Source organism: Fusarium sambucinum, chromosome II, assembly GCF_050947815.1.
Source record: "Fusarium sambucinum isolate potato_lamoka chromosome II, whole genome shotgun sequence".
NCBI classification, from domain to species: domain Eukaryota; kingdom Fungi; phylum Ascomycota; class Sordariomycetes; order Hypocreales; family Nectriaceae; genus Fusarium; species Fusarium sambucinum.
Genome location: NC_139293.1, coordinates 6355533 through 6380342, shown reverse-complemented (window position 1 = coordinate 6380342; position 24810 = coordinate 6355533). Strand labels below are relative to the sequence as shown.

General features: G+C 46.7%; 9 protein-coding genes across 9 annotated transcripts; 4 read left to right on the top strand and 5 right to left on the bottom strand.

Annotated features, from left to right (window-relative positions):
- Positions 1–276: 276 nt before the first annotated feature.
- Positions 277–1223, bottom strand: FSST1_009074 (U3-containing 90S pre-ribosomal complex subunit-domain containing protein; the record flags this gene model as incomplete). Its single annotated transcript, XM_083226017.1, has 5 exons — positions 277–458; positions 508–613; positions 664–709; positions 759–936; positions 989–1223. The coding sequence occupies 5 exons, from the start codon at positions 1221–1223 to the stop codon at positions 277–279; spliced, it is 747 nt and encodes a 248-aa protein (XP_083085035.1).
- A 753-nt stretch (positions 1224–1976) lies between these two features.
- Positions 1977–2848, bottom strand: FSST1_009073 (SH3 domain-containing protein; the record flags this gene model as incomplete). The annotated part of the gene is made up of 2 exons (XM_083226016.1): positions 1977–2732; positions 2789–2848. The coding sequence occupies 2 exons, from the start codon at positions 2846–2848 to the stop codon at positions 1977–1979; spliced, it is 816 nt and encodes a 271-aa protein (XP_083085034.1).
- Positions 2849–3570: 722 nt separating this feature from the next.
- Positions 3571–5408, bottom strand: FSST1_009072 (protein PDH1; the record flags this gene model as incomplete). The annotated part of the gene is made up of 3 exons (XM_083226015.1): positions 3571–4187; positions 4233–5010; positions 5136–5408. The coding sequence occupies 3 exons, from the start codon at positions 5406–5408 to the stop codon at positions 3571–3573; spliced, it is 1668 nt and encodes a 555-aa protein (XP_083085033.1).
- A 4447-nt stretch (positions 5409–9855) lies between these two features.
- Positions 9856–12005, top strand: FSST1_009071 (DASH-cryptochrome; the record flags this gene model as incomplete). Its single annotated transcript, XM_083226014.1, has 2 exons — positions 9856–10358; positions 10406–12005. 2 exons carry the CDS (start codon positions 9856–9858, stop codon positions 12003–12005), a joined length of 2103 nt encoding a protein of 700 aa, XP_083085032.1.
- A 5061-nt stretch (positions 12006–17066) lies between these two features.
- Positions 17067–18474, bottom strand: FSST1_009070 (cryptococcal mannosyltransferase 1-domain-containing protein; the record flags this gene model as incomplete). Its single annotated transcript, XM_083226013.1, has 2 exons — positions 17067–18160; positions 18210–18474. The coding sequence occupies 2 exons, from the start codon at positions 18472–18474 to the stop codon at positions 17067–17069; spliced, it is 1359 nt and encodes a 452-aa protein (XP_083085031.1).
- A 654-nt stretch (positions 18475–19128) lies between these two features.
- Positions 19129–20063, top strand: FSST1_009069 (uncharacterized protein; the record flags this gene model as incomplete). The annotated part of the gene is made up of 2 exons (XM_083226012.1): positions 19129–19493; positions 19541–20063. 2 exons carry the CDS (start codon positions 19129–19131, stop codon positions 20061–20063), a joined length of 888 nt encoding a protein of 295 aa, XP_083085030.1.
- Positions 20064–20319: 256 nt separating this feature from the next.
- FSST1_009068 (uncharacterized protein) lies at positions 20320–21339 on the top strand (the record flags this gene model as incomplete). Its single annotated transcript, XM_083226011.1, has 2 exons — positions 20320–21041; positions 21135–21339. 2 exons carry the CDS (start codon positions 20320–20322, stop codon positions 21337–21339), a joined length of 927 nt encoding a protein of 308 aa, XP_083085029.1.
- A 655-nt stretch (positions 21340–21994) lies between these two features.
- FSST1_009067 (P-loop containing nucleoside triphosphate hydrolase protein) lies at positions 21995–22809 on the bottom strand (the record flags this gene model as incomplete). The annotated part of the gene is made up of 5 exons (XM_083226010.1): positions 21995–22058; positions 22102–22334; positions 22382–22621; positions 22690–22722; positions 22780–22809. 5 exons carry the CDS (start codon positions 22807–22809, stop codon positions 21995–21997), a joined length of 600 nt encoding a protein of 199 aa, XP_083085028.1.
- Positions 22810–23977: 1168 nt separating this feature from the next.
- Positions 23978–24382, top strand: FSST1_009066 (DUF4267 domain-containing protein; the record flags this gene model as incomplete). Its single annotated transcript, XM_083226008.1, has 1 exon — positions 23978–24382. One exon carries the CDS (start codon positions 23978–23980, stop codon positions 24380–24382), a length of 405 nt encoding a protein of 134 aa, XP_083085027.1.
- Between the last annotated feature and the right edge of the window lie 428 nt (positions 24383–24810).

The window sequence follows — 24810 nt, the reverse complement described above, 5'->3', positions numbered from 1 at the left end:
GATTTGGTAGTTTCGGTGCTCGATAGAAGGGATGTAGATATAAATACCTACTAACCTACGCGGGAAGGAGTCATCGGCGTGACTAATCAACAGTGGATTAGTAGGTTGATAGAGTCGTATCGTTGATCTAAATCCCTACATAAAGCATTTTCGATAGACATTCCATTATCTATGTAGAGAGATACAGACCACTGAATGTTGTTTATGGGTTCACTTGGCAGAACGCTGATATACGTAGAAAGTGGAAGATTAATATTTCTCTCAAGGGTATCGCATCTAATAGAACAACAAAGCCAGAGGCTTCTTCTCATCGCCGTATCTATCCTTAAACTCCTTTCTCGATAGGAAACGAGCCAGAGGCATCATAGTGTCCTTCATGTCCAAAACGCCGCGCTTCTTTTGGTCGATGTGGGAAGCGTCCACGACCAGGCGCTTTAGGCCATCGAGGGAGAGCGCACCTATTTGGGTCAGTCAGAAGGTCCTTGAGCATGACAGCATTAAACTCACCGTTATCCATAAGATCCATTAGACGGGCAGGTGTGCCAACACAGATACCTGTCTTGTGCTTTTCGAGGAATTGAACTTGCTCTTCAACCTTCATGTGCTTGGCGAACTGGCGCATGTCAGCAATAGGTATGATGCGAATATGAATGAAGTACTTACCAGTTTCGCGATCGCGTTGTCCTTGTTCTGGAATTTGCGCATGGATCTATCAAAAGGTCAACTTTTTCCTTCGCAGCAGATCGCGCCAAGCGTACCTAACGATATCCGCAGCTCTCAATCCCGCTCCCGCAACAATGAGAGTATGTGGTGAACCCTTCTTCTTGGCTGACTTGTACAAGAGTTCAGGGTTCTCTGTGACGCTCTCCAGGAAATTGGGGAATTTTTCCAAGGTTCTTGGTTCTTGCCATGTGGTCGTGTCCTGAATGGCGTTGGCTGGATGATGGTGAGCAAAGTCTTCATCTTATGCAAGAATAGATAGCCATACCTGAGACAGTCATGTCTGAAATTTCGACAGCACTCAAATCGCCTCCGAAACGGGTCAACTTTTGAACTAGATGATCAGCCAAGAGTTGGTTGTCCATCTTGGTGAAGAGCGTGTTGAGACCAAGCTCAGTATCGAGTAATTCGTCATCTGGTGCACCCGCCTTTCTCTTCTTGCTCTTCTTAGGTTTTGGTTGAGCGGGAGTATCCTCCGCTTGTCTCTTTTTTGTTGTCGACATTTTTGTTGTGTTTTGTGATGCTGTTTGGATGTCTCGAGTTTTCATGAGGAAAAGTTAAGAGAAATTTTGCGACGTACGGATACAGTGTTAATATCGATCATCGTCACACCAGAGAATGGATTTAGTACTGTATTTCACACTGTGATCTCTAAAACCCACTAGGCATGATGAACAATAGACGCCTCATGAGTTCTAGCAGCAAAACAGAGACTGGAATCACGGCATTACTCAAGCATATGAGAAACAACAACCAAGGCAATTTATGTTCCAATTCTATAATATGCACTTTCAGTGCCTCAAGATCGCGATTACTATTGCTCGTAAACGCTTCGAAGCAGGAAAAGTGCTTATGGCAGGGGATTTTCATGGCCCCTAAGTATAAACTCAATATCCTCCACAATGTAATTCTACTATGGTTACCGGCATAGGTAAGTAGTTGCACCACCACTACGCAAAACGCCCCACTTATATGTATCTATAGGTACTGTCTTGTACTGTTTGATACCACTATAAATTTAAGGCCTAAGACTTTCTTATAGCGCAGTATCCCCTGTAGCTATAGCGAAGCAGGCGCTACAATATAGCGCACGGATCACTGACAATACAGTGCATTTTCAGCCTGCTAGTACAGTGCAGCTACGCCAAGATAGCCCACTTTTCGTAGTGGTGATGCAACTACTTACCTTCAAAACCAAACGCCGAAGAATGTACGCCCGAAAGCAATTCGACAACTGATGCCCGTAAATACACAATCTAAAAGATGCTATTGACAATGTTGCCACCTATAGTAGCGCCGGCTCCGAAGATCGCGGCATTGCCCAGCTTCTTGCCAAACTTCTTGCCATACTCGTTCACCTTGTTGTCCTTGCCATCTCCTTCCTGTGCCTGCTGTCCGGATCCCTCGGCGACAGCCATGGGCGGCACATGCGCGTTATAGGGGTTCTGCTGGGGAGGCGGGCCCTGAGAGTAAGCAGGGTATCCGTACTGCGGCTGAGGCACCGGCGCTTGCACAGGCTGAACGGGTTTCTTGGTCTCTTGGTCCACGAGCACATAGTTGCGAGGGAAGATACCCTCCTGGCCTGTGCGGTCGTTGCGGCCCATCCACCAGTCCTGGTTCATGTACTCGTAGACAGCAATGCGGTCATCTTTCTCAAAGGATAGATCGCGGCCGTCAGAGGCGGCGTAGCGGTATAGAGCGCGAGCGTGTGCGACGGTAGGCTTGACGTTGCGGGTAGGGAGGCCAGGAGGAGGTGTCTGGTCGTATGCGGGCGGCGCAGGGGAGTTGGATTTGATCTTGAGATCGTTAAAGGCCTTGGTAGGGGCCGCCTGGGCGGATGGCGCGGGGGAGGGAGTTGGCGCGGGAGACACGGCCTTGGCGGCGGTGGTCTTGTTGGCGCCTGTAGCAGTTCGGAGGGGGCCTGAAAGGGAAGACTCGGGAGGAAGAGCGACGTTAATGGTATCGTAGACGGAGTCGTCAATCACGCCTCGCTCGAGGAGGTTCTCGAGTTCCTTTTGTGTGTTAGCTTTGCGGTCGCCATGGCTGGCGTCGCGATAAGGAGATTTACATTTTTGATGTTGCGAAGCGAACGGTTCACTTCGATAATAGTCTGGCGATCAGCAGACATGATTGATGTTGCGCCCGAAGGGTCCGGCCGTGCAGGTAAAGAGTAGGTAAGTATTGACAAAGATGGATGAGAGTTTGCGACTTGCAACGTGACAAAGATTCAGTAATGACAGGATGTCAGGTTCAAGTTTAATGAAAGAGGAGAGTGTTTCAACGCTGTGACAAGAGTCGCCTCCCAAGGCTCGGAATTCGGCCAAGCCAAATCCCTACAAAAATAAAGCGGGCATTGAGGCAGTGCGCCCCTCATCAATCACGAGATATTTTGATGGTTAGGAATGCTTTCGATGGTAACTCAAACGCCTTCTAGCATTTTACACCTGATTGCGAAACTTCATGATTTAAAAGCTGCTCAATAAATCGAAAATGAGGCCACTTTGATGTTGCTTATTGAGGGCCTGGATACGACTGATATCGAAGTCAAGGTAGCCAGTGACTCCGAGACTGAAGACAAGTGAAGTGACGTTATAGAACTCTCGATCCGCTCCTCAAGGCATTAGAAAAATTGTCCACTAACTAGAAGCATAAGAGACGAAATTACTATTTTAGTTTATGCTACTTAGACTATAGTTTTTAGACTATTTATTTTTATACCCTAAGACTTGGGAGGTAAACTCAGTGACTTATTGTATTTAAGGCGTGATATATTCATTATTCAAGCATAGCCTTCTTTGGGCTTTGTGATTAATATGCATTCTTCATGTCCTTCATCCAGTGAACATCCCTTTATTGCACAAACTTGCTGCTCTCAACAGCGTACAGGTCAACGTACTCATCAACGGGGGTAGACTCGAGCTTCTTGGCATCCAAGTTGAGCTCAACGAGCTCCTTAACTCTGGACTCGGGGTAGTGGGGGCCAAGGTGGCGCTTGTACTTCTCGAGGATGACGGGTTTGGCCTCCTCACGACGGAGACGGTGGCCAAGAGGAGCCTCAACAGCGACCTCATCGAGAACAGTACCATCGTTGAGCTCGACGGTGAGAGCGTTGGAGATGGTTCGGAGCTTGGGGTCATGGTAATCCTTGGTGTACTGAGGATCCTCAACACACTTGATCTTTTGACGGAGAGACTCGACCAGAGGAGAAGTAGCAGCCTCGCCACCGTCGGTATAGTCGGTGGCCTCAAGACGGCCGAAAACGAGCATAGTGGCGCACATGTACTGAATGCAGTGGTCGCGGTCGGCAAAGTTGTCCATGGGCTTGAACTGCTTGTCGATGATTCGGATGCAAGCCTCGTGAGTTCGGCAAGTGATGGACTTGATGTCGGCAGCAGACTTGCCCTGAGACTTGAGGAGGTGGTGAATCTTCTCAGAGGCCTCGACGGCGGTTTGAGAGTGGAACTCGGCTGTGATGTGTTAGCTGGTTCATTTGTAGCGGACAATAGACTTACCAGGGTAAGAGACCTTGAAGAGAACGTTCTCCATGACATAGCTTCCGTAGGGGCGCTGGAACTCGAACTTTTGGCCCTTGAAGAGGACATCGTAGAAACCCCAGACAGGAGCGGACAGAACGGTGGGAACACCCTGCTCACCCTTGAGGACCTTGAGAGCGAGGTTGACGGCACGCTGGCAAGCATCACCGGCAGCCCATGACTTTCGGGACATGGTGTTGGGTGTGTGGCGGTATGTTCGGAGAGACTGGCCATCAACCCAAGCCTGGGTGACAGCATCGGCAATCTGCTTCTCGTTGAGGCCGAGCATCTTGGAGACGACGGCGGTAGAGGCGACCTTGACGAGGACGACGTGATCAAGACCGACCTTGTTGTAGGAGTTGAGGAGAGCCAAGCAACCCTGAATCTCGTGAGCCTTGATCATGGCCTCGAGAATATCCTTGACAACAAAGGTCTTGCCGCCAGCGAGGTTACCACCAGCCTTGTTGGTACGGTTGATCCAGTCAGCGACAGCGAGGATGGCACCGAGGTTGTCAGAGGGGTGACCCCACTCAGCAGCGAGCCAGCAGTCGTTAAAGTCGAGCCATCGGATCATGGCACCGATGTTGAAGGCGGCGTTGACGGGGTCAAGCTGGAAGGGAGTACCAGGGACCTTGGGGCCGTTGGGGACAACGGTTCCGGGCACGATGGGTCCAAGGAGCTTAGAGCACTCCTTGAACCTCAATCCCTCGAGACCACAGCCAAGAGTATCGAGGAGGATCCATCGAGCAGTGTCGAACTTTAACAAGTTAGTATATTTGTAACAATGCTAAATTGAAGCCAATTGCTATCGTGATGATTTCCTGGTGTTGAAGCGCAAGGCGGGGTATTGCGGGGTGCAAAGTTGAGACGTCAGGTACTCACAGCAAGCTCAGAGTCAATAGTCTTATTGGCGACATAGTCGGCAATATCCTTGATCTCAGGATCGTATTCACGAGGTGCGGAAGACATGTCGGGAGCTCCAGAGAATTTGGTAGCAGATGTTGAAAAGGCAGCGCCGTGAGAAGCGGGAATCGAAGAGCGAGCAGCACTTAGAGCTGAGCGGGCCACAAGAGGGGCAGCGACACGAAGACCCCGTGGAGATTGGAAGCGCAACTGCTTGGTGGCCGTTCGGAGGGTCCTGTTGACAGCAGACATAGTAGATGTCAGGTCCTGACTTTTCTTCTTGCTTGTTGAGCGAGGAAGAAGGTCAATTGGTGAGGGGGAGAGATGGGGTATCACGATACAAGAAAAAAAAGAGAATTGACCTCGGGCAGAACTGATCCTGAGAATTTGTCTTGGAGAAGCTTGATAGCCATTCATATTGATTACTCTCGGCTTTTGGATATCGCTTAGCCGAGGGTAGTTTCGCTTCGCGGCACACGCTGGGTCTCGAGTTGAGATGGAGATGTAATTTATACTGTGTTTACGCCTGGAACAGTTACCTTTACAGTGCGTTAACCTCAGCAGGGGTTCATAAAAGAGAGGATCAGCTTTTGTTGTTTGACCAATCAAAGTTGCCAATTGTTATCATGGCTTGGCTTCATTCATGATGATAAAAGAATTGGGGATGTGCTTTTAGTCACTGTATAAATGAATTTAATGGGTTAACCTCGTATGATGATGTATATATATATAAGTGAATAAAATGAGTGTGTCTCCGAGTATGCACGACGTGATAAGTATCTACCTGGCTTCATGACAGTTTCGACCTGGTTGTGGTGTTTTTCTCAAAGTCCAAGAGGTTAAAGATTGAATCAATATAAATCTTGCATTGGATCTATCTCTTTCCAGACAAACTCGCGTATATCACCAAAATTTCTTTACAGCTGATTGAGCCTCTTGATTCCCCATCTCTACCCCAGTTTCCAAAATCTGGGGTCATTTTCTTCGGAAATACGACTATTCCGACCGAGGATGTAATCCCATGTGGGTTTAACAATTGTCGGTCAGTGAAGGATATCCATGGCTCTAGATGAATGTCTTGCCATCAAAGATGATGGATACCCAGCAAGTGTTTCGGGCGGATGTGTGTGTATAGCATCAATGACGAAATACGTCCTGTCAAGTCTGCAACGTTCTTAATGAGGAGAAACATGAATGTTGAATGGCAGTCTTGATACTCTGCTCTGCCCAATTGAAGATTGTACCTGACTCAGATTGAGATCTCGATCCATAAGAGAAATGACGAAATGTGCACTTGCATATTCGCCTGCGGTAGTGAATTATAGTGATGGAAATGACTGGGGATATTTTGAGTCTACCTTGTCCACCTGGTGTTGTTTGAAGCAACGACATGAGCCAAATCGCGATGAGTGACATATATTTGTGCAGACAAAATGATTTGAATAACACCTTTTTTCGTCCTTAACCACGATCGTGCATTCAAATGAGACATGATGGAAGTGAAAACATGCCCCTACGTCAGGTTCATCATAGAATTGAGCTTGATCATTCGTATTCCAGTCATGCCATGACGGTCGTTACGTTGTGGCGTATGCTATTGCATGCGTCGCCTTGATCGCATCTCGAATGTTATAATTACAGGAAAGAAGGAGAAGTCAGCGATTCGATAAGATCAACGTGATTTTGCGACCCGAACGGATCGTGCAAGATCGTAAAATGTCGAGATCGGGTTTCGTGTAGTGGAAGGTGTATGCTCTGCTTTGAGAAAATGATGCCAATTGGATTCAATTAATCGATATTCCCATTCTACAACCACTATAAAATATCGAAAACAGGTTCGAGTTTGGATTCAGGAGGACAGTCTAGCTCTGCAACAACCCTTCTCGTTCAGCAATGACGGCGACGGCGATCCTCTAATAAGCGCGACTGTCGTCATGATATGTCATGTTCCTGAAAAAGACCCCGAATCGAAAAGTCTAAGCGGCGAATCGAGTCTGGTTCGAATCGCTACAAGTTTGAATGAGACTGAGATTTTGCACTTTTAAACTGGTTTCGTCATTGTTGCGTCGCTTAGTTCCATGTTGCAGTGAAATCGAAAGATTGAGGACACCTGGTTGTTTTGTTGGTAGTAATTCTTGCCGATGTCCAGAGACTTTAGAGATTTAAACATCGGAAACGAATCAATAATGACCCCGGTCGAGACCATGTTACTGTAAAAAGATTGGCCATGATCTACTTTCTGCTTGACTGATTTGGCAATCGTGGTATGGCGAGGCTGACACAGTTGCATGGAGGCTTTCTGCAATCAATTACGAGTGTGTTCAATGGAGCATTGAGGCATGGGATGAGACATGCATTTCACCTAGAGGGCTGGAAGAGTCGACGCCCGTTGAGATATTTGCTTTGTTAAGGATGATCAGTAAAGACGCGTCCTGTTAATGGCACCCTTTGTGATAGTTGCAGTTCCAACCCTAGAAGGCGGCAAATGCCGCTGACACTAATGAAAGTAGTGCATGAGGCCTAGAACCCTTCCTTTGTATTGTTGAAAGCCCGATGTTCGGGAACCCACGTTTCGAACAGATCGGCAGGGATTAGGTAGAACATATAAATTCTGTATCGACAATGCGATTAAAAAAGTAATTATAATTAATTGTCAGGCCATTTGTTCGTCTTGGCGTGGATGACAAGACGCCTAGACCCTTGTAGGTTTGTCTGGTTCCGCTTGATGGCCGTGTGCGATTACCCTACTTGTAGATCAGAAGTCATTTTTGGACTGGCTGGATGAATTGCTTAGGTTGTTTCTGTATACAGAGCGAATACTAACATCTACATGCTATTCCTTGAAACTATATGACCAAATTGAAGGCAAGACAGTATAGACGCTACCAGAGTCTAGATGTCGTCCATTCAGTCCCTTCAACTAGCTCTCAAGTCATGATGTCATTGTTGTGGTTGGATGGACCCTTGATTTTATGGTTTTCTCGATCCCAATCAACTCAATCATGACCACGATCACGGACACGGCGCGTACAGTACTACTCTACGGATACATCGCCATAAGAAAAGAGAAATCTATTCTTTCAAACTCGGCTGCCCCCTTGTCTCACATTTTATGTAACAACGTACACGCCCCCAGTAGCGATTTGAGTCGATGGATAGGTCGGTAACCGTACAGCCGCATCGCATCTCATCTCATCCCATCAGATCATGTCGTACAAGAGAACAAAAACAAGTGAGGCGGAAAAGGAATCACGATATCTCGGAGGTGAGGCTTGATATGGTAGCATGGCTGTTTCTGTTTTAAAATTCGAGGCTACCAAGATTATGAATACAGACATGATTGACGTTTCTAAATAGGGGACTGTCAGACTGTCAACATGCCCGCCCCTTGTCTCTGTCAATCATCGACTTTATAGGTACATTTCCCCTGTAGATGCCGTTACTGCAGTTGCGCGTCGTCCCGGACTCGTACTTGCATTAAACTTATCCAATTGGGACGTGCCCCTGTCACCTTCGATCCGCATGAAGCTACAAGGATGCTTAGATCTAAGTGATGGAAATCCCATCATCACTACCCAAGACAAGAGAAAAGAGAAGAAAGGCATTATCAATTCTAGCTCCCTCGGGCCGATCAGGGTCCAAAATGACGATTTTACTTTGTCTACCCTTTTCCCTTTCTTTTTTTGTCTATTGCTAAACCTATTTTTCTTTTTCTTTTCCTTGTACATCTCATATTGAAAGATTTACCTATTGTATACGGTATCCTTTTTCTTTGTTTGAACGTTCTTATCTATCCTGGTTTACAATAAATCGGATGCTTAGCGTACCGATCACTACATCTAAATCTGCAGGTCTCCTTGATCCTAAATCGCCGTTGGATCTTTATTAGTTACCTACTTGATTGTCATCGTCATCAATTTTCAATTCAATCATCCCTCTACTGTGGTCAGTTAGTTAGCCTTTACGATTCACCCCAACTCAAACTCGCCTTCCCTTTGTCACTTGTCTCATCTGCAGTCATCCTCAACTCATCATCTAGTCTCAGATCTACTTTGCAAATTAGGAGACTTGATGCCATCATCATAGTTCCCTCAGTACCCACACTATCGAGTTCATCACATACAAGTCTACCCACCACGCTAGGATCCCGCCTAGTTCTCTCAAGGGTCCGATATATACACCCCCTGAAGACGTTACTTGCTTTGCTTTGCTTCGCTTCACACTATCTCTTGGCCAGGAACCGTTGAAAGTTACTCCTGTAAGCTAGGCTAAGTTACGGTGGTTTATTGAAACCGTAGCTTATATTATAGCAAAGACATCCTGATAGTATTTCCATGATCCATATCCACCGTTCCCCATCGAACTAGACTCTTACACACAAGTCTCTCATATATCCCTTCTCGAGTTACCAGACTCATTTGTTAGACAGCTCCTCAGTTCAGCTCAGCTCAGATCCTTATTCGTCCTCGTTCAACAATCCACTAAACGACTCCAGCACTGCTGCAGCTCCCACTACTTTACTAAGACCAGCAAAAGAAAATACTGGTGGTCGAAATATCAGGCCTCCAATCCCAGTCACACAACCTGCAGACCTAGATCTGACAATCGTGTCCCCTTAAATTCTCCCTTCCGACCCAGAAACAAAAGGACCCTTGACGCATAACTACGACGCCTCAACCCCACGATAATTACATTCGTCATGGCTGGGAATAAACTCCTCGTTTATCTACTTCGACGCGACCTCCGGGCCATCGACAACCCCATTCTCCACCACCTGGCCACTACTGACCATGGCTTCACTCACCTCCTTCCCATCTACATCCTCCCCCCTCACCAGATCGAAACCTCTGGCTTTGTTGTCGAGGGCCAAAAGTCTCCCTACCCACTAGCCAAGAGCCAGGTCGGTGGTTTCTGGAGATGTGGCACCCTTCGAGCCAAGTTCCAGGCCGAGTGCATCTGGGACGTCAAGAAAAACTTTGAGAACATTGGCAGCGGCATACTGGTTCGCATCGGCAAGTTTGATGATGTCTTGAAGCATTTGATCATGTCGTTGAACGAAAGCAACCAGTCTGTCGATACTGTTTGGATGACTGAGGAGCCCTCGAAAGAAGAGCTGGACGACCAGAATGCCGTTGCCTCGGTGTGCTCTGAGGAGGGCATCAGCTTTAAGCTTTGGCAGGATGAAAAGTATTACATTGATGAGTAAGTCCTCTTGTGTCTTGTGGAAGTGTGTCACTAACCTCGCGAAGTCGTGATACTGGCCTAACGAAGGAATGCACTGATCTTCCTGATGTTTTTACGTCTTATAGAAAAACACAAGAGCCCCTTCGAGAGCGTCCTCGCCCGCCTTTACCACGTCCGGAGGCCGGATCGTTGCCCTCCTTTCCTTCCCGGATCCCATCTCAGCAAGCCCCTTTTCGTATTCCCGACGATTATGACGAGTTCGAACGACTTCTACTGGAACCGGTCAAAGCTCCCATCATCTCTGACCCTCCCCCTTTCCCTGAAGGAGCAAAATCCTCTCACCCATTCAAAGGCGGTGAAAGCCCTGCCTGGGACCGTCTTTACCATCTCATCAAGTCGGGTTCAATGACGACTTACCAAGAGACCCGGAACGGGTTGATTGGGATCGACTACAGCACCAAACTTTCGGCATACCTTGCTATGGGTAACATCACTGCCCGCTCAATCCACGATGAACTTGTCAAGTTCGAAGATGGGCTGGAAAAAAGCTATTCCGGTGCCATGGGTTATGGTGAGGGTGAGAATGAAGGAACTCGCAGTGTGCGCTTCGAGCTTCTGTGGCGCGACTACATGCGACTTTGCACCATGAAATTCGGAGTCCGTCTCTTTAAGATTGATGGTTTTAAAGGGGCTAGTGGCAATTACGATAAGAAGTGGTTGACAGACCGAGAAGAGGATGCTGAGCCCGATCAACACCCACCCCCAGCACAAGTACGAGACATGATAGATCGTTGGATACGAGGAACTACAGGCATGGGCTTAGTCGATGCTTCGCAGAGGGAACTTTTTCACACAGGATACACGTCGAATCGTGCCAGACAAAATGTCGCATCGTACCTCGCAAAGTCGTTGGGGATAGATTGGAGAATAGGGGCTGCCTACTACGAACAAGCTTTAATAGATTACGACACTCACAGCAACTTCTCCAATTGGCAGTATGTATCACATGTCGGTACGAATCCGAGAGCAGAGTCGACGCCTTTCAATCAGGTCAAACAGGCGTTCGATTATGATAGTAACGGGGATTTCGTGCGAATGTATGTTCCAGAGGTCCAGAACATAGAGCGGCTTGAGCACGTGTTCCAAATTTGCACCTGCAGCAAAGAAGAGCTTGAAAAACATGGTCTTGCGGACAATATCATGGTTACTTCTCCCCTCAAAAGGATTGAGTTCTCCGTCACGAAGCCAAGAGGGAACCGGAGACCATACCGATGGAGAAAACAGGGAGATCGAGGCCGAGGAGGAAGAGGAGGAAGGGGAAACTCCGGGAATACTACGGGGAACGGTGACTTCAACGGTATTCGGCATAACGAGTCTCCTAACAATGCCAACGGTGGTCAATCGTACCACATGCAGAATCAAACGAGGGATTGGAACTCAGGAGGCAACCAACAAATGTCGTGGAGAGGTAACAGTCACGGATTACCTTCAGGAAGAGGTTATATGCAATCTTTCCGTGGAGGGCTAGATGGATACAACCCTCCTCGACAATACGTGGCCGACAATCAGGGTTACCCGCGACACTTCATGCCTAACTACTCCCAACAACAACAACAGCATCAACAGCAACAATTCTATCACCACCAGCTGCCTCCCCATATCTAGTAACTAGAGATCCTGTACATGTGTTGATCAACATGGCCGGGTGGTGGTTTATTCCGGCGAAGTTTGAGGTAAAATAATTAGTTCATAGAATGGGAATACAACTAAATGTGTCGGCTTTTTTATGAGTATCTAGCAGTATAATTCTCCAGATTGATCTATATTTCATCCATCAGTTCCTAGGTGCTTCAAGCTGAGCCAAGATCTCAATAGCGTGCATGTTGATGAGGATGTCGGGGTAAGTAGTCACAATAAAGAACGTAAACGGCGACTGAGTTTTGGATGTTTATGACATCTTAGGCGATCTATTATTTTTGTCTTAATCTCTGATGTTGGTTGACGTCTTGTCCAACGCAAGACTGCACTCAATCTGTCACATCACGACAGCTCAGATTGCATTTCTACCCCGGATCAACCCAACCCCGCCTATAAACATGTTATAAAGCCTACGGCGTCCAAACAAATCACCTCTTGTTGAAGCAGACGTTGCATTCAATCCCCGGATCAACACAAGACGTATTTGATGGTCATTATTCATCGACCGACTTCGATAAACTCCACATTGAACTCTTCTACGCACCCTAAAAGACGTGGCCTGCGAGCAACAATAAACACAAATAAACAAATCACGAGATCGTTATGGCAGCAGAATACACAATCTATTAAGGGTCTAGTCTAGCGGAGTGTTATTCTCACCCTCGGTACAGAAGATTCTTCTCAAACCCTATATAGACAGTTAGCAGGTCGTTTCAGGAAATTTCATTTGACCTTATCAATCAGTAACAGTGCAACGCATCAGCCTAAAAGATGAGAAATCGATAAGGTAGCGCGACCAGATAGAGCCCTATCATCATACAGATCAATGCCAATCAACAGGTTCTACCATCTAGGTGTGAGGCCTGAAGTTGGTTATGGTATGGGCAAAGTCGTTGGTCCCAGGGGGACATTATTTTTACCTTGTCCCTTTATTCCTCCCCTATCCATAGTCTCATATACTAAAGCAACAGAATCATATCACAACAAACAGACGCCCTCCTGGTCTAACGAAGGCGCAACGATGCCCTCGCACACAAATCGTCACAACACAGGGGAGATTCCGGAGTTAGCTCTTGGGGAGGGCATTTCTTTCTCCCATTTCATTCTTCCCCTAACCATAGCTACACGTACCAAAACAACTAAGCCATATCTTAACAAATAAAAGTCCCCCTGGTCTAACGGTAAGGCGCACAGTTGATGATAATTGTGAGCGTTCTTTAATGAAGAGCGCTCACAATTACCATCGATAGTGAATCTGGGTTCAAATCCCAGGGGGAGCATTCTTTTTTTATTAAATAAATCCATGCTCTTGGCCGTAGTGGGTGATCCATTCATAAGGGGTGCCAGCTGAACCGGCAATACTCACATTTACGGCCACCCAACGATGCTGGGCAAGCCCTAGAGTGCATGATGTCAATGCTGTCAATTGAGCTCAGCGTTGATGCTATTGATGTAAAGGAGAAATGCATACGCATGCGACACAAGGAGGTCACCACCACGCGTATACATTACAGCGGTTATAAACAGATGCTTGGATGAAAGCCGGAGGTAGAGTAGAATTAAAATAGAGTGAATACTTATGATTGATTCTGAATTAGAGGAATGTTCAACATGAAGAAGGGACGGAAGGTCAGACTTGCGCGAGCAAAGCTCTGAGCCCTACACGTGACCTAGCTTTCGAGGCATGCATTTATTTTGCCGTGTGGCGGGACGGCCGAAGGCAGCAGGATTCCTGACTTTTATCTATTAGCCTGACTTGCTTATCATCTGTTCTGGCTTAATCATTTCCACGTCCGATTGCTGCATCGCGTAGTTTCCAACTATCACCACTTTTTGTCGCTCAGTTTATGGTGTTGAGAGGACTTAGACATATTTAGATCGCCATGTGGAGAACCGTTCGGGTACCTGCCGATATGATGGCTTGTCCAACTTAGTTTCACTAACGTCCAATCAATCAAGAATATCGGAGATATAATTAGTTCATGGTGGATTGGATCGTGTGAGGCTGACAAGGTTCAAGGTTGTAAGGAAAACGCTAACTTTAGTACAGATCACGTTCCTGCCTCGGACCGACCCAACGACATCTAATGCGACGCTACGAATGAACCACAGGTTGTTTGTGACACCTGTTAAGTAAAGGTCTCACCGAACACAAACCCACATTCATGACAGCAGACAGTTACCTCTGAGCTGGTGGGTCCTCTCTCTGATCAACTGTGATATGTTGTCCTAAAATCATTGCTAAGATCGTTCTCATCCATACTCTTGGTTGTAAAGGCTGATTCATTCATCAGTGGTCTGGTGGGGGTCAACCATAATTAATTGCCAATTCAAAATCTTCGGCCTCAGGGTTGTTTCTTCTTCAATGCGCGGCAAGGGGAACCGGGCGTATGTCAAGACTTCAAGAATGTCCACAGGAAGTGAGCAGTTTTGACGATGAAAGACTATTTCAATGCTGTGTTTGCAGTATCTTGTTGGCCGGTAGGCGATATGGGATGGTCTCTTTTTTCGCTGTGACGTTCTCTAGCATGGCGAGTTTGGTGACATTGCTGATTTTTCTTACCGCGTCAATTCTGCTTTACTTCGACATTAAATCATGAGCTGTTGTTGCGCAGACCTTTCCAACTGTGCCGTGACTTGAAGAGCTGCGATCGGAAGCTGCGCTGGCCTGCCATGGTTGGAGATGCAGCTCGATCGTCGGAAGTGTATAGGCGCCTATCCTTGCACATTTTTTTCTTCAAGGTCATTGTCATTACGCTTCCTCTTTCCGAATGTTTGTATAGGGTTTTCTCGCATTTTGTAAGTTCGTCCTGGTGGCCATAATTGATTGTGATCTGAGGGCTGAAATGCAAGGGTCTAATAGTTAATAGGACGAGGAGGAGAAGTAGAGGCTATTACTAACTATAACCAGCCTGCGGCTCCTGGTGCTCCCCTCGTGGAGAGGCCGGCCGTCCTTGGATCTCCTCCTATTCCTCCTATACCGCTCCTCCGTCATGTGGAGGTCTCTGTTCCTGCTCTAGCTCCTCCTCCTTGTATACTGTTCTTTACGAAGAAGAAAATAACAAAAACACAACAACAGCTTTAAGGACATTTCCAGCTCTCCGTTTGCGTCTACAAGTGCGGGTGCTGCGCTACGAAGAAGAGGAATATGATGACAATGAAGACTTTAGAGAAGATAATGTAGAACACATCGGTTTTGACGATGCAGAATCCATCGGAAAAGGAAGAGGATAATCGAGATATAAAGGCGAAGAGCCCAAGAGCTCAGACAAACAAAGCAAATTAGCGTGACGGTGAGCTTTCAAGGCTTCTCACTTGCAAGAAGCAATAAGTCCGAATCATCACAAGGCTGCCAATCAATATATTGGTAGGCAGTTACAATCAGGAATGTAAGAAACAAAACTGATTGTATTACTATAATAATCATTCACGATATTAATAGCACTAATATCTATAGGGAGCTGAGTTGACAGGCCCTCTGGTCAGGGGGCCTTGATTACCTACTATTGTAGCCTTTAATTCATGATGCCGGTGCTCCTGCACTGCAGCCTGAGTTAAATATCAGGTGCATATTCTCCATTTTCCAACTGCTCATCGTTTTTTCCTTCTTCCTTCTCATCAACAATAACACTTCTACGAATCAATCACTCGTGCATAGAAAAACCATTCAAAGGTCATCAAATAACAGTCATTCTTTACGCGCAATAACAATCGAAACCACCTCAGCTTCTATCCTCCCTCTACCTATCTCCCAGGGTCGCTGGAGGCGGATAACCACACCCTCTACTTGTGATTAGGCTAGATACTATTGCCTATCTTATTATACCGTCACCATCTAATCTAATGTGGTACTATCGGTTCAGGCATGTCTACACTTCTTGCGAGAACTGGCTTAAGGTCAAGAACCTCAAGCCCAGGTGGCTTGGCTCACCACCGCGCAAGTAATCCAAAGTTACAACGAGCTTGTTCTTGTCCATGGCAAGCCCAAGGTTATCACTACGCCCCGGCCGACCCCTCCCCCTCCTCGCACGACCGGCCCTGCTGGGCCTCTTTTTGTTTTTGAGAAGACTGCCCCGGGGGGCAACACCTCCAGGGCGTGTTTTTGTGTGTTATGTTCTGTGCTGGTCTGGTCACTCGGTTTTTTTTTGTTGCCTCTGGCAACATGTTGTTCTGGGCATGTGTGGCTAAGCTCCTTGCAGTTCGTGATCTTGTGCAATACTTAGAGATAACAGACGAGATACATTAATGGACCATGAGGTCATCGGCCTCAAGACAGAATCTGCAAAGTCCGGAGGTGGGAATCAAAGGAATATATGTCGGATAGACATACTGATCATCGTCACCGATGTCCCTGTCACTGTCGTCCTTGCCTCTGTCTTCGCCCCCTGGGTCTTGTCTCTACTTCCCTTCTCTTCACTGAGTTAATCATCCATTAATGTATCGTCCGGGTGGTCAAGACCTTCTGGTAGATGATCGTGGTCGCCGTCAGGAGTCATTTTGTCTACAGCGGTATCTCTTTGGCAACATTAAGGATCTCTACAAATGGTCAGAAAGGGCAGAATGCCAGGTTCTACCTGTTTAAATAGAGCCGCAAGTTTGCGTAGAGGAGTGGCAGGCAGACGGAATACCTAGAGTTAGAATGGGAAGCTGCCCCGAGACTGATATGTGGAGGAGGGCTCGGGATGTCAAGGAGGGTGTGCATGCGATTTGAAGCTTAAAGTTTATTTACGGATTGACACCGTCTTAAATTTATGACTTATTGACATTTGCTATTTCTTCCCTCGATGTCTGAGCGCTTTGTCAATATCAGAAATATCATACATCCCCCAAGCATTACAAATTGAATATAAAAGAAGAAAGCCTGACCAGCCCGACGCCCTGGACCCCTGGGGGTTTCTCGAGGTTTACATTAAAAACATTTGCCAGCTCAAGGTAACGCTCAACGAATGACAAGACCAACGTTCAATTGCGCAAGACTTACACCTTGCTTAGGGCCACCTCTATAAACACAAGGATACAGAATAACTATTATAACGTCTCGTTCCATGGTCTCCATCCTTGTGACTCCCATGTAGGCATGCAACGGACTTGTTCGGGTGGCGAAAATACCCAGTCGATTGCGTTATCTTCCTCCGTCTGATGCTCAACAATATTAGACACGTATCCTTTGAGTTCTTTAATATCTGTTCCCCTTTTATCTGAGTACTCGAGATTAACACTGGGTACGACCGCGATCTTACGGAAGCCTTTATGCCAGAGATCTTTGCAAAAAAGGGTCGGTTCTCCCTGATAACATTCGGCGGGATTGCTCTCTCTGAACTTTTGCCCATGCAAAATCGGTCCAGCTCCAATTGCTGTTGCCCCATTCCAACAAGCAAATACTTGAAATGGCTTATTCTCATCGAAACGTCTCCGTGTTATAGGGTCGTTCCAAAAGAGGTTCCAGGCGCTGTTCCAGTTGCCGTCATCCCCAACTTTAAAGAACGAGTCGCCTTTTGAGGTCCGAGCTACCCAGACATCATAAAAGGTAGGGTGGTCACCAAGGTATACCCAATCCATGGCACAAGTCATGTCGGCAGAGAGGATTTTTCGTTGGAGAGCCAACTCAAGAATGTCGTCAGGGCATGCGGCCACGTCGTTAAGAAAGAGGACAGTTGTTTTATCTGAAGCCGACACCTGATTTTTGACCAATGGCTCAAGGGCCAAATTGCGTAGTTGAGCGAGTTTCTTGATGCGTGCGTTCTTTGAAGGGTCAATCTTTGTGTTTTGTCTTAGGAAATAAACTAATCCAAGCTCCTTAAGGAATGGATCAAGTGCTGATAAAACGTCCGCGGTGCCATCAGCGGAGTTTCCCTCAACTATGCTCAAGGCACATCTAGAAACGCCCAGGTATTGGGCTGCCTCAACGATACTTCCGAGCAACCGCGGAAGGATGTCCTTACAGTTGCGTAGATTGACGGCAAAGAAGTAGTCTATCTGCTCCTGAATCTCATTCCTCTGTTGCAGCGGACGGTAGCGCTGAGTGTTTAGAGCAGGACACTTTAGTCTTGGCAGGACGGTAGCCGTTGGATTGAGAATGGCTGAGATGTAAGGTGAGATGCGATCTGCTGAAAGTATAGTGCCTGCGTAGCATGAGTATGTTCCTCTTTATAGCAAGAGAGTGACGAATACCGTTTGAAATGGTAGGAGGAGATGACACGGTTGGACTAGGTGCAACTGATGAAATGGCTGACTGTACATATACTTCTGTACTCGTTGTCTTGGCCTTGGTCTTGAGAGATGTTGGACTGATGCTGCTTGCTTGCGCCTCATTATGCCCGATACTTATAAAACTATACGACGGCCAAGTCAAGCTACTGCGCCCAAGATATAAACTTGTGATGACGAGTAGGAAACAAAGCAACGCAAGCAGCGGTGCTATAATTTTTCGAAACATGAGCAACTTGTAAATTAAAAGGTTTATGAAGAAGGAAGAAAAAGTAAAAGCCGAAAAGTGACAATCACAATGTCAGTCAACCAACAGCCAGTCCCCGCAAATGTGAACAGGGATTGATAGATATATTTGGAATAAGCGCCCGTCTCTACTTGACACACTTCCCGAAGCATACATACATATGACACCTGAAAGGCTAAGTGTAGTAAATTTATGATGTTGTTTTACTTACTGATTATAAGCCAGTCTAAGCTTTAGGTTATTTATTTTGTTTATGTGTTGATTTCCAGTGAAAAATCGGCATACAGTTCACTAACAAGGGTGAGTCCAGCCTAGGCAGCCAAACTTTCATTAATATCACATCACCCCGGAACGAACAGGTGGAGGGGACGGATAGAAAGGAGCATTATCTACATGGAGGCTACAATGAACTCAAGGAGATGGAAATTCTCTGACGGGGAATAGCCCAATCATATTCTCAATAGATGCGCCGACCCGAGTTGTCGGTACTCAACCAACTCATCAACACCCATGTAAATGCGCAGCGGTAGAGATATAACACTGAGCTTTCGCACTGATTCTCTTGTAAAAACGTGCGATCCTAACCCCTTTAATGTTTTTGTTTCGACTGTTCTTTCATCAACGATTCTTCTAATCATGAGTCGTCTTCAACTCTCTTGTTTACTCGTCTTTGCACAGACATTTACATCACTCAGCTTTGTACTCACGGCAATCCCATCAATAACTAGAGCTACTTTTGAGGAGTCGAGTATTCAGCTCGGACCACGAGCCATCAGCACCGAGTTATCAACATGCGGTTATCTGAACGGCGATCCAGACAAAGCCAGAACTGCCGACCCTGGCTGGAATTGTAGAGTTGATACTCGGAATGGGCTGTGGGGATTTTGCCCGACAACCGTACTGACTGCTTCAGATTGCGGATTGGCTGGGTACTGCATCGACAAAGGTCCATGTTCGACTGGATGTGGCATGGATGACACAGATCTCACGACGTTTACCTGGTATGTCGGTTACAGAATTCTTCTCGCCAGAGCTAACCCAACGATAGCGGCCGTAACTCCTGGTGCTCCACGGCTATTCTCACGTTCGGAATAGATCAGAGCTATTCCTATCTTGCCTGCGGGAGGCATGCTACAGTTGAGAATTATCTGGCTAGCCCGACGACATTAGCAGAAACAAAAACAACAGCAACGGAACAAACTACATCACAAGAGCCTACTGCGGTTTCGAGCGATACGTCTTCGACTACTATCGAAGTAACTGAACAGACAGCTACTCAAACGACTAGTAGTTCCTCAGAAGAGAAATCAGAAAACACAGCAAACAACAACCTAGGGCCTATCATCGGGGGTGTGATCGGGGGTTTGGTTGTCATTAGTTCCACGATCCTTGGCGCCATATTCCTTCTGAGACGTAATCGAAAGAGGGACGACAAAGCGGATAGCCCAAAAGAGGACGCTGCAAACATATTTGAAGCGAAGCCACCGCAAGAGTTACAAGGCGGTTGGGGGATTATTGCAGAGATGCCGGCAGAACAGAAAGCTCGAGGTCCAGTCGAGCTAGCAGCTTAGATAGGATAATATAATGAATCATAACAAACAATAAATACTGCAGAGTGGAACGAAATCAGTATTGTCAAACCATGTACAAGTACCTAGGAGTTATAGACATTGTTAAACGTTTGGGTTTCTCGGCCGGGCGGCGCATTTCCGCGAATAGTGGGGCTGCGAACTCTAAAAATTGCACAGTCAATCTAAGTTTCCATTTACATATTGACTAACTGCTACACAAGACTCTACATCACATTTTCAATCGCAAACCACAACCATGAAAAGCAAAAGAGCCGAGGCCGAAGAGAAGCCTGTTGTCTCTGTCGAACCCGACAGGAAGCGCAAGCGCGAGGATGATGGCGCCGACGTGAAAAAGGCCAAGAAGGAGAAGCGAGACAAGAAGTTCAAGAAGGAGTCGCGCAAAGAGCGCAAGGAGAAGCGCAAGGATCTACAGGATCTCCCCGAGCAAGATGACGATGTCGAAGATACCCAAGATATCCCGATGGCCGATGCAGATGATAAGCCCGCCGATACCACTGTAGACGCTGAAAAGTCTGCCAAGAAGGAAAAGAAGAAGGAGAAGAAGGCCAAGGTCGAGGAAGAGCAGCAGGACACCAGCGCCGACGTCGAAACGAAGGATGAGCCCAAGAGCAAGAAGAAAAACAAAAAGCAAAAATCCGCAGAGACGGCCACCGAATCTACCAGCGCAAAAGAAGACACCACCGACACGAAATCCAATGGCAAGGCGGACCGCCATATTGTCTTTGTCGGCAACTTGCCCTTTACCGCCACCGCTGAGACCATCAAAGCTCATTTTGCCTCTTTGGATCCCGTGGGAGTCCGCTGTATGAGCGATCCCAAGGACTCAAAGCCCTGCCGTGGTTTTGCATTTGTCGAATTCGCCAAGGTCTGGCATATGCGAACATGTCTCGACAAATTCCACCATTCCGAGTTTACGGACGGTACTTCCTATCCTCGTCGCATCAACGTCGAACTAACGTGAGTTTCTTTTGCTGTCATTGGGATCTTGACTAGCAGTCAATGCTTCCCACAATCACCCTACATCAATACAGCAGCTAACTTCTACAATAGTGCCGGTGGAGGTGGAAAGACAAAGCAACGGCAGGAAAAGATCAAGGAGAAGAATGTCAAGCTAAATGAGAACCGCACCAAGCGTATCGAGCGGGAGAGAATTGCAAAGGAAGAGAGCAGCAAGGCCAACGCCGACAGACGTCCAGCAGGCGATGACGGCATTCACCCCAGTCGACGTGCCCATATTCCTGGTAAAAAGTGGTGAACTCGGGCTTGTTGAAGAGGTACGAGAGGCGTGAAGTTTGAGGCGAAAGAAACCAGCTTGACGGCATTTTCTGGGTTCATTTTAATGAACGGTCGTATACAAAAGTTGTTTTCGAATGGAGATACCCATAACATCACGGATGTAGATAGTGAGCGGCTAGCTGCAATGCGATGTATTTGAGCATGCCTGACCACTCCAAGTTGACAGTCCAACTCAAGACAAACACTGTTAATCACTATTATCACAAAACTTCACCTCAGGGTGTCAAAAATTGGCCGTTGCGAGCATAAGAGACGAAATTAGTAGGCCAGTTTATGCTACTTATGCCAGACTTCTTGGGCTTTTTATTTTATACCCTAAGACTTAGGCAGCCACAGCATGAAATAGAGTGAAATTCAAGAACCCGCCTCGCAAAAAAGCCATCATACGCATTTTCCATCTGAGGGAAGCAGACAGATAAACGGACTTGCTGAAAAAAAAAAAACAATTACCCCCTCAATCATTCCCAAGGATATCTCGTAAAGACCGCCGTCTTGTAATCAGATGCCATGCTTGTTGCGCATCCAGAAATCTTCATATCGTTTTGCGTCGTCAAGACGCTTTCGTTGATCCTCAAACGCGCGTGTGCCATGTGCGCGTGGCGTTCATTAGATATCTACAGGATAGAGCACTTATTCTTCTTTTGCTTCGAAGGTGTGGGTCGAGGGTTGAGGACGGCCCTTGGGTTGTTAGCATGCGCAGATGATGATAGTGAAAACATACCGGATAGCCTCGTCAAAAACGCTCTTAAGGTTTCTTTGGGTCAAAGCGGAACACTCAAGGTACTTGTAGGCCTTAATCTCCTTGGCGCAGGTCAGCGCCTGCTCGTATGATACAGGCTCCATGCGCTTCTGTCGGAGAGACTCGAGGGTGGATGCATCCTCTCGAAGATCGAGCTTGGTTCCGACGAGAATAATGGGAATGTTGGGCGCATGATGATCGATCTCGGGGTACCACTGGGGAGATGTCAGCAAAGTCGGGAGGCAGGCGGCTGTCAATTTACCTTTGCCTTTACGTTGTCGAATGATGGAGGGCTGACGATGGAGAAGCAAATCAGGAAGACATCGGTCTGAGGGTATGAAAGGGGTCGCAGTCTGTCGTAATCCTCCTGACCAGCGGTATCCCAGAGGCCAAGACTAATAGGCTTGCCATCGACCATAACGCTAGCAGAGTAGTTGTCAAAGACTGTTGGGATGTATTCGCCGGGGAACGCATTTGTGGTGTAGGAAATGAGTAGACAAGTCTGGAAGCAGTCAGCGAGAGTTTCTGTGATGGTTGTCGCGGTAAGCGACGGTTTGTTGTCCGACGTACCTTTCCAACAGCACCATCACCAGTCACCACACACTGTAGCAGCGGTCAGCCAACCAGGTATTGCGTCAGGTAACCTTGTGCTCAACAAACCTTCAATGATTGCACGCCGGGCTGGGCCATTGTTGCGATCGGATAATCGAGAAATAGGAGGAACTGGGTATAAAGTCGAAGAGAAGAGCGAAGCGCAGCAAGCAAGTTGTCTAGTCGAGGGGTAGATGAGGATGGTCAAAGCGACTGTTGGTGTCTGGGTAGATGTAGTAGAGAGACCAGAGCATAGGTAGACTAGGACTGTGAGGGGAGGCCGGATAACGGAACAAGACAATGACGATTGACGATGCGACAAGTAGCGACAAAACTCGAATGGATCCTCAGGTGAGTTTCACAGCTGCATAAAAAGATAGGTTAGAGAGGAAACTTGACACAAACCGAGGTGTACGGAGTGTTTTGTGCCTCAAGTGAGGCCACAGGTTCTTGGTCCCCAGCACTGCTACTCGTGCTAGGCTGTTACTGGTGGATGGCCGGGCGGCGGCTATTGTGGATATCTACAGAGTGCAATAACAAGGGATATTTGAAAGGCCCCAGCAAAAAGAGCGCCAACCCTGTTATCTTATGTCGGGTTATCAGTTAAACCTTACGGTTTCATTGACTTTTACTATTGATATAGAACAAGGAATACAGAGTAATCCAGAGGTTGGTATGATATTGACCAGAACGATTACGAAGGTTGTAGAGATTACTATTGAACAAAGACGTCGCATCACCTTATAACTGCAGAACAAGAGGCACACCGAGATTAACATGATAATATATAACAAAAGCGTCAAGATGTTTTAAGTAAGGATAATAAAGAGGTTGGAGATTAAGATATGGATTTAGGCATGCAGCTCATTCATTGAAACCTCCACCTACTTAGCGCCAGACCCTTGCTCTGCCTGAGCGACAGCACCCAAATATCTACATAATACCCAGTTTGAAAAGTTCTTGCAGTTCAATGACAAGGATCGATAGCTCAGTGGTACGAGCGAGGGATTGCAGATCCCTAGGTCGCGTGTTCGATCCACGCTCGGTCCTAATTACCTATCCTTTTGCCAATTTTACCGTTTTGCCTAATCTTACATCTGTCTCTCGCATAATCGTCAGCTTACCAGTGTCCTTTATAAATGCTGGCCTTGATATTTCGACATACTTGACAACTCTTTCCTTCGTTTGACTTGTATAACTAGCGAGGTGCGTATAATCTTGAGGTTTGACTCAACCATCACCAACACTAACAGAATCCTAGTACACCATGGCTTCAGGCTTGTTTTCCGACTTTTCTCCATGGCATATTCCTGCTGTCTTTATAGCCACTGCCTTTACCTTTGGCGGTCTTTTACCTTTTATTTCACCTGCTCGGGCTATGCGAGAATATGGCTTACCAGAGCGTATCGCCAACTCACAACCCGCCCATACAGCCTTTGCTATCTATGGAAGTAGAGTATCCGCGTATGGCCTTGCGCTATGGTATTTTTATCTCCATGGAAAATATGAAGTCGTCGACGCGTTAATAAGCCTGATCATTTGTTGGGGGGCAGCTGATCTATATATCTGCCTGAAAGCAGGGGCTCCAGGGACAGCTGCTTGGAGATTCACAAGCAGTATCTTGCTTGGTGGTTGGGGCTATCTGGGTTTAACTGCAAAGGGATCTTTATAAGTCATTTATAGGTCATTCATGTCAGTATCATTCACACGTTTCCTTTGAGAAGCCATATTGTATCTACAGTCGAGCTACATAGTTTCAACAGTATATCTTTGATGAAGGATGAAAACTCAATACAAAAGACTCCATATACACATTAGTAGAGCGCGGCAAAGGTCTTAATTGAACGATCCTAATCTATATCAAGCTCATCTGGCACGTACGTGTTGGGAAACTTGGTCTTGTGAGAGGAACTCTGGTTGAAGATGTTTTTGAGTATTCGAGACAGATCAACCTTGTTGTCGAAAACGTTCAGAAAATTGAGAAGGTCTAGGATAAAAGAAGGATTAAAAATACAAATTACGCTCAGTACCTTTCGTGACCAAGCTGCACGCCTAAAGATTTTATACAGTACTTTTAGGACCCATCAAACAAATTAAGCT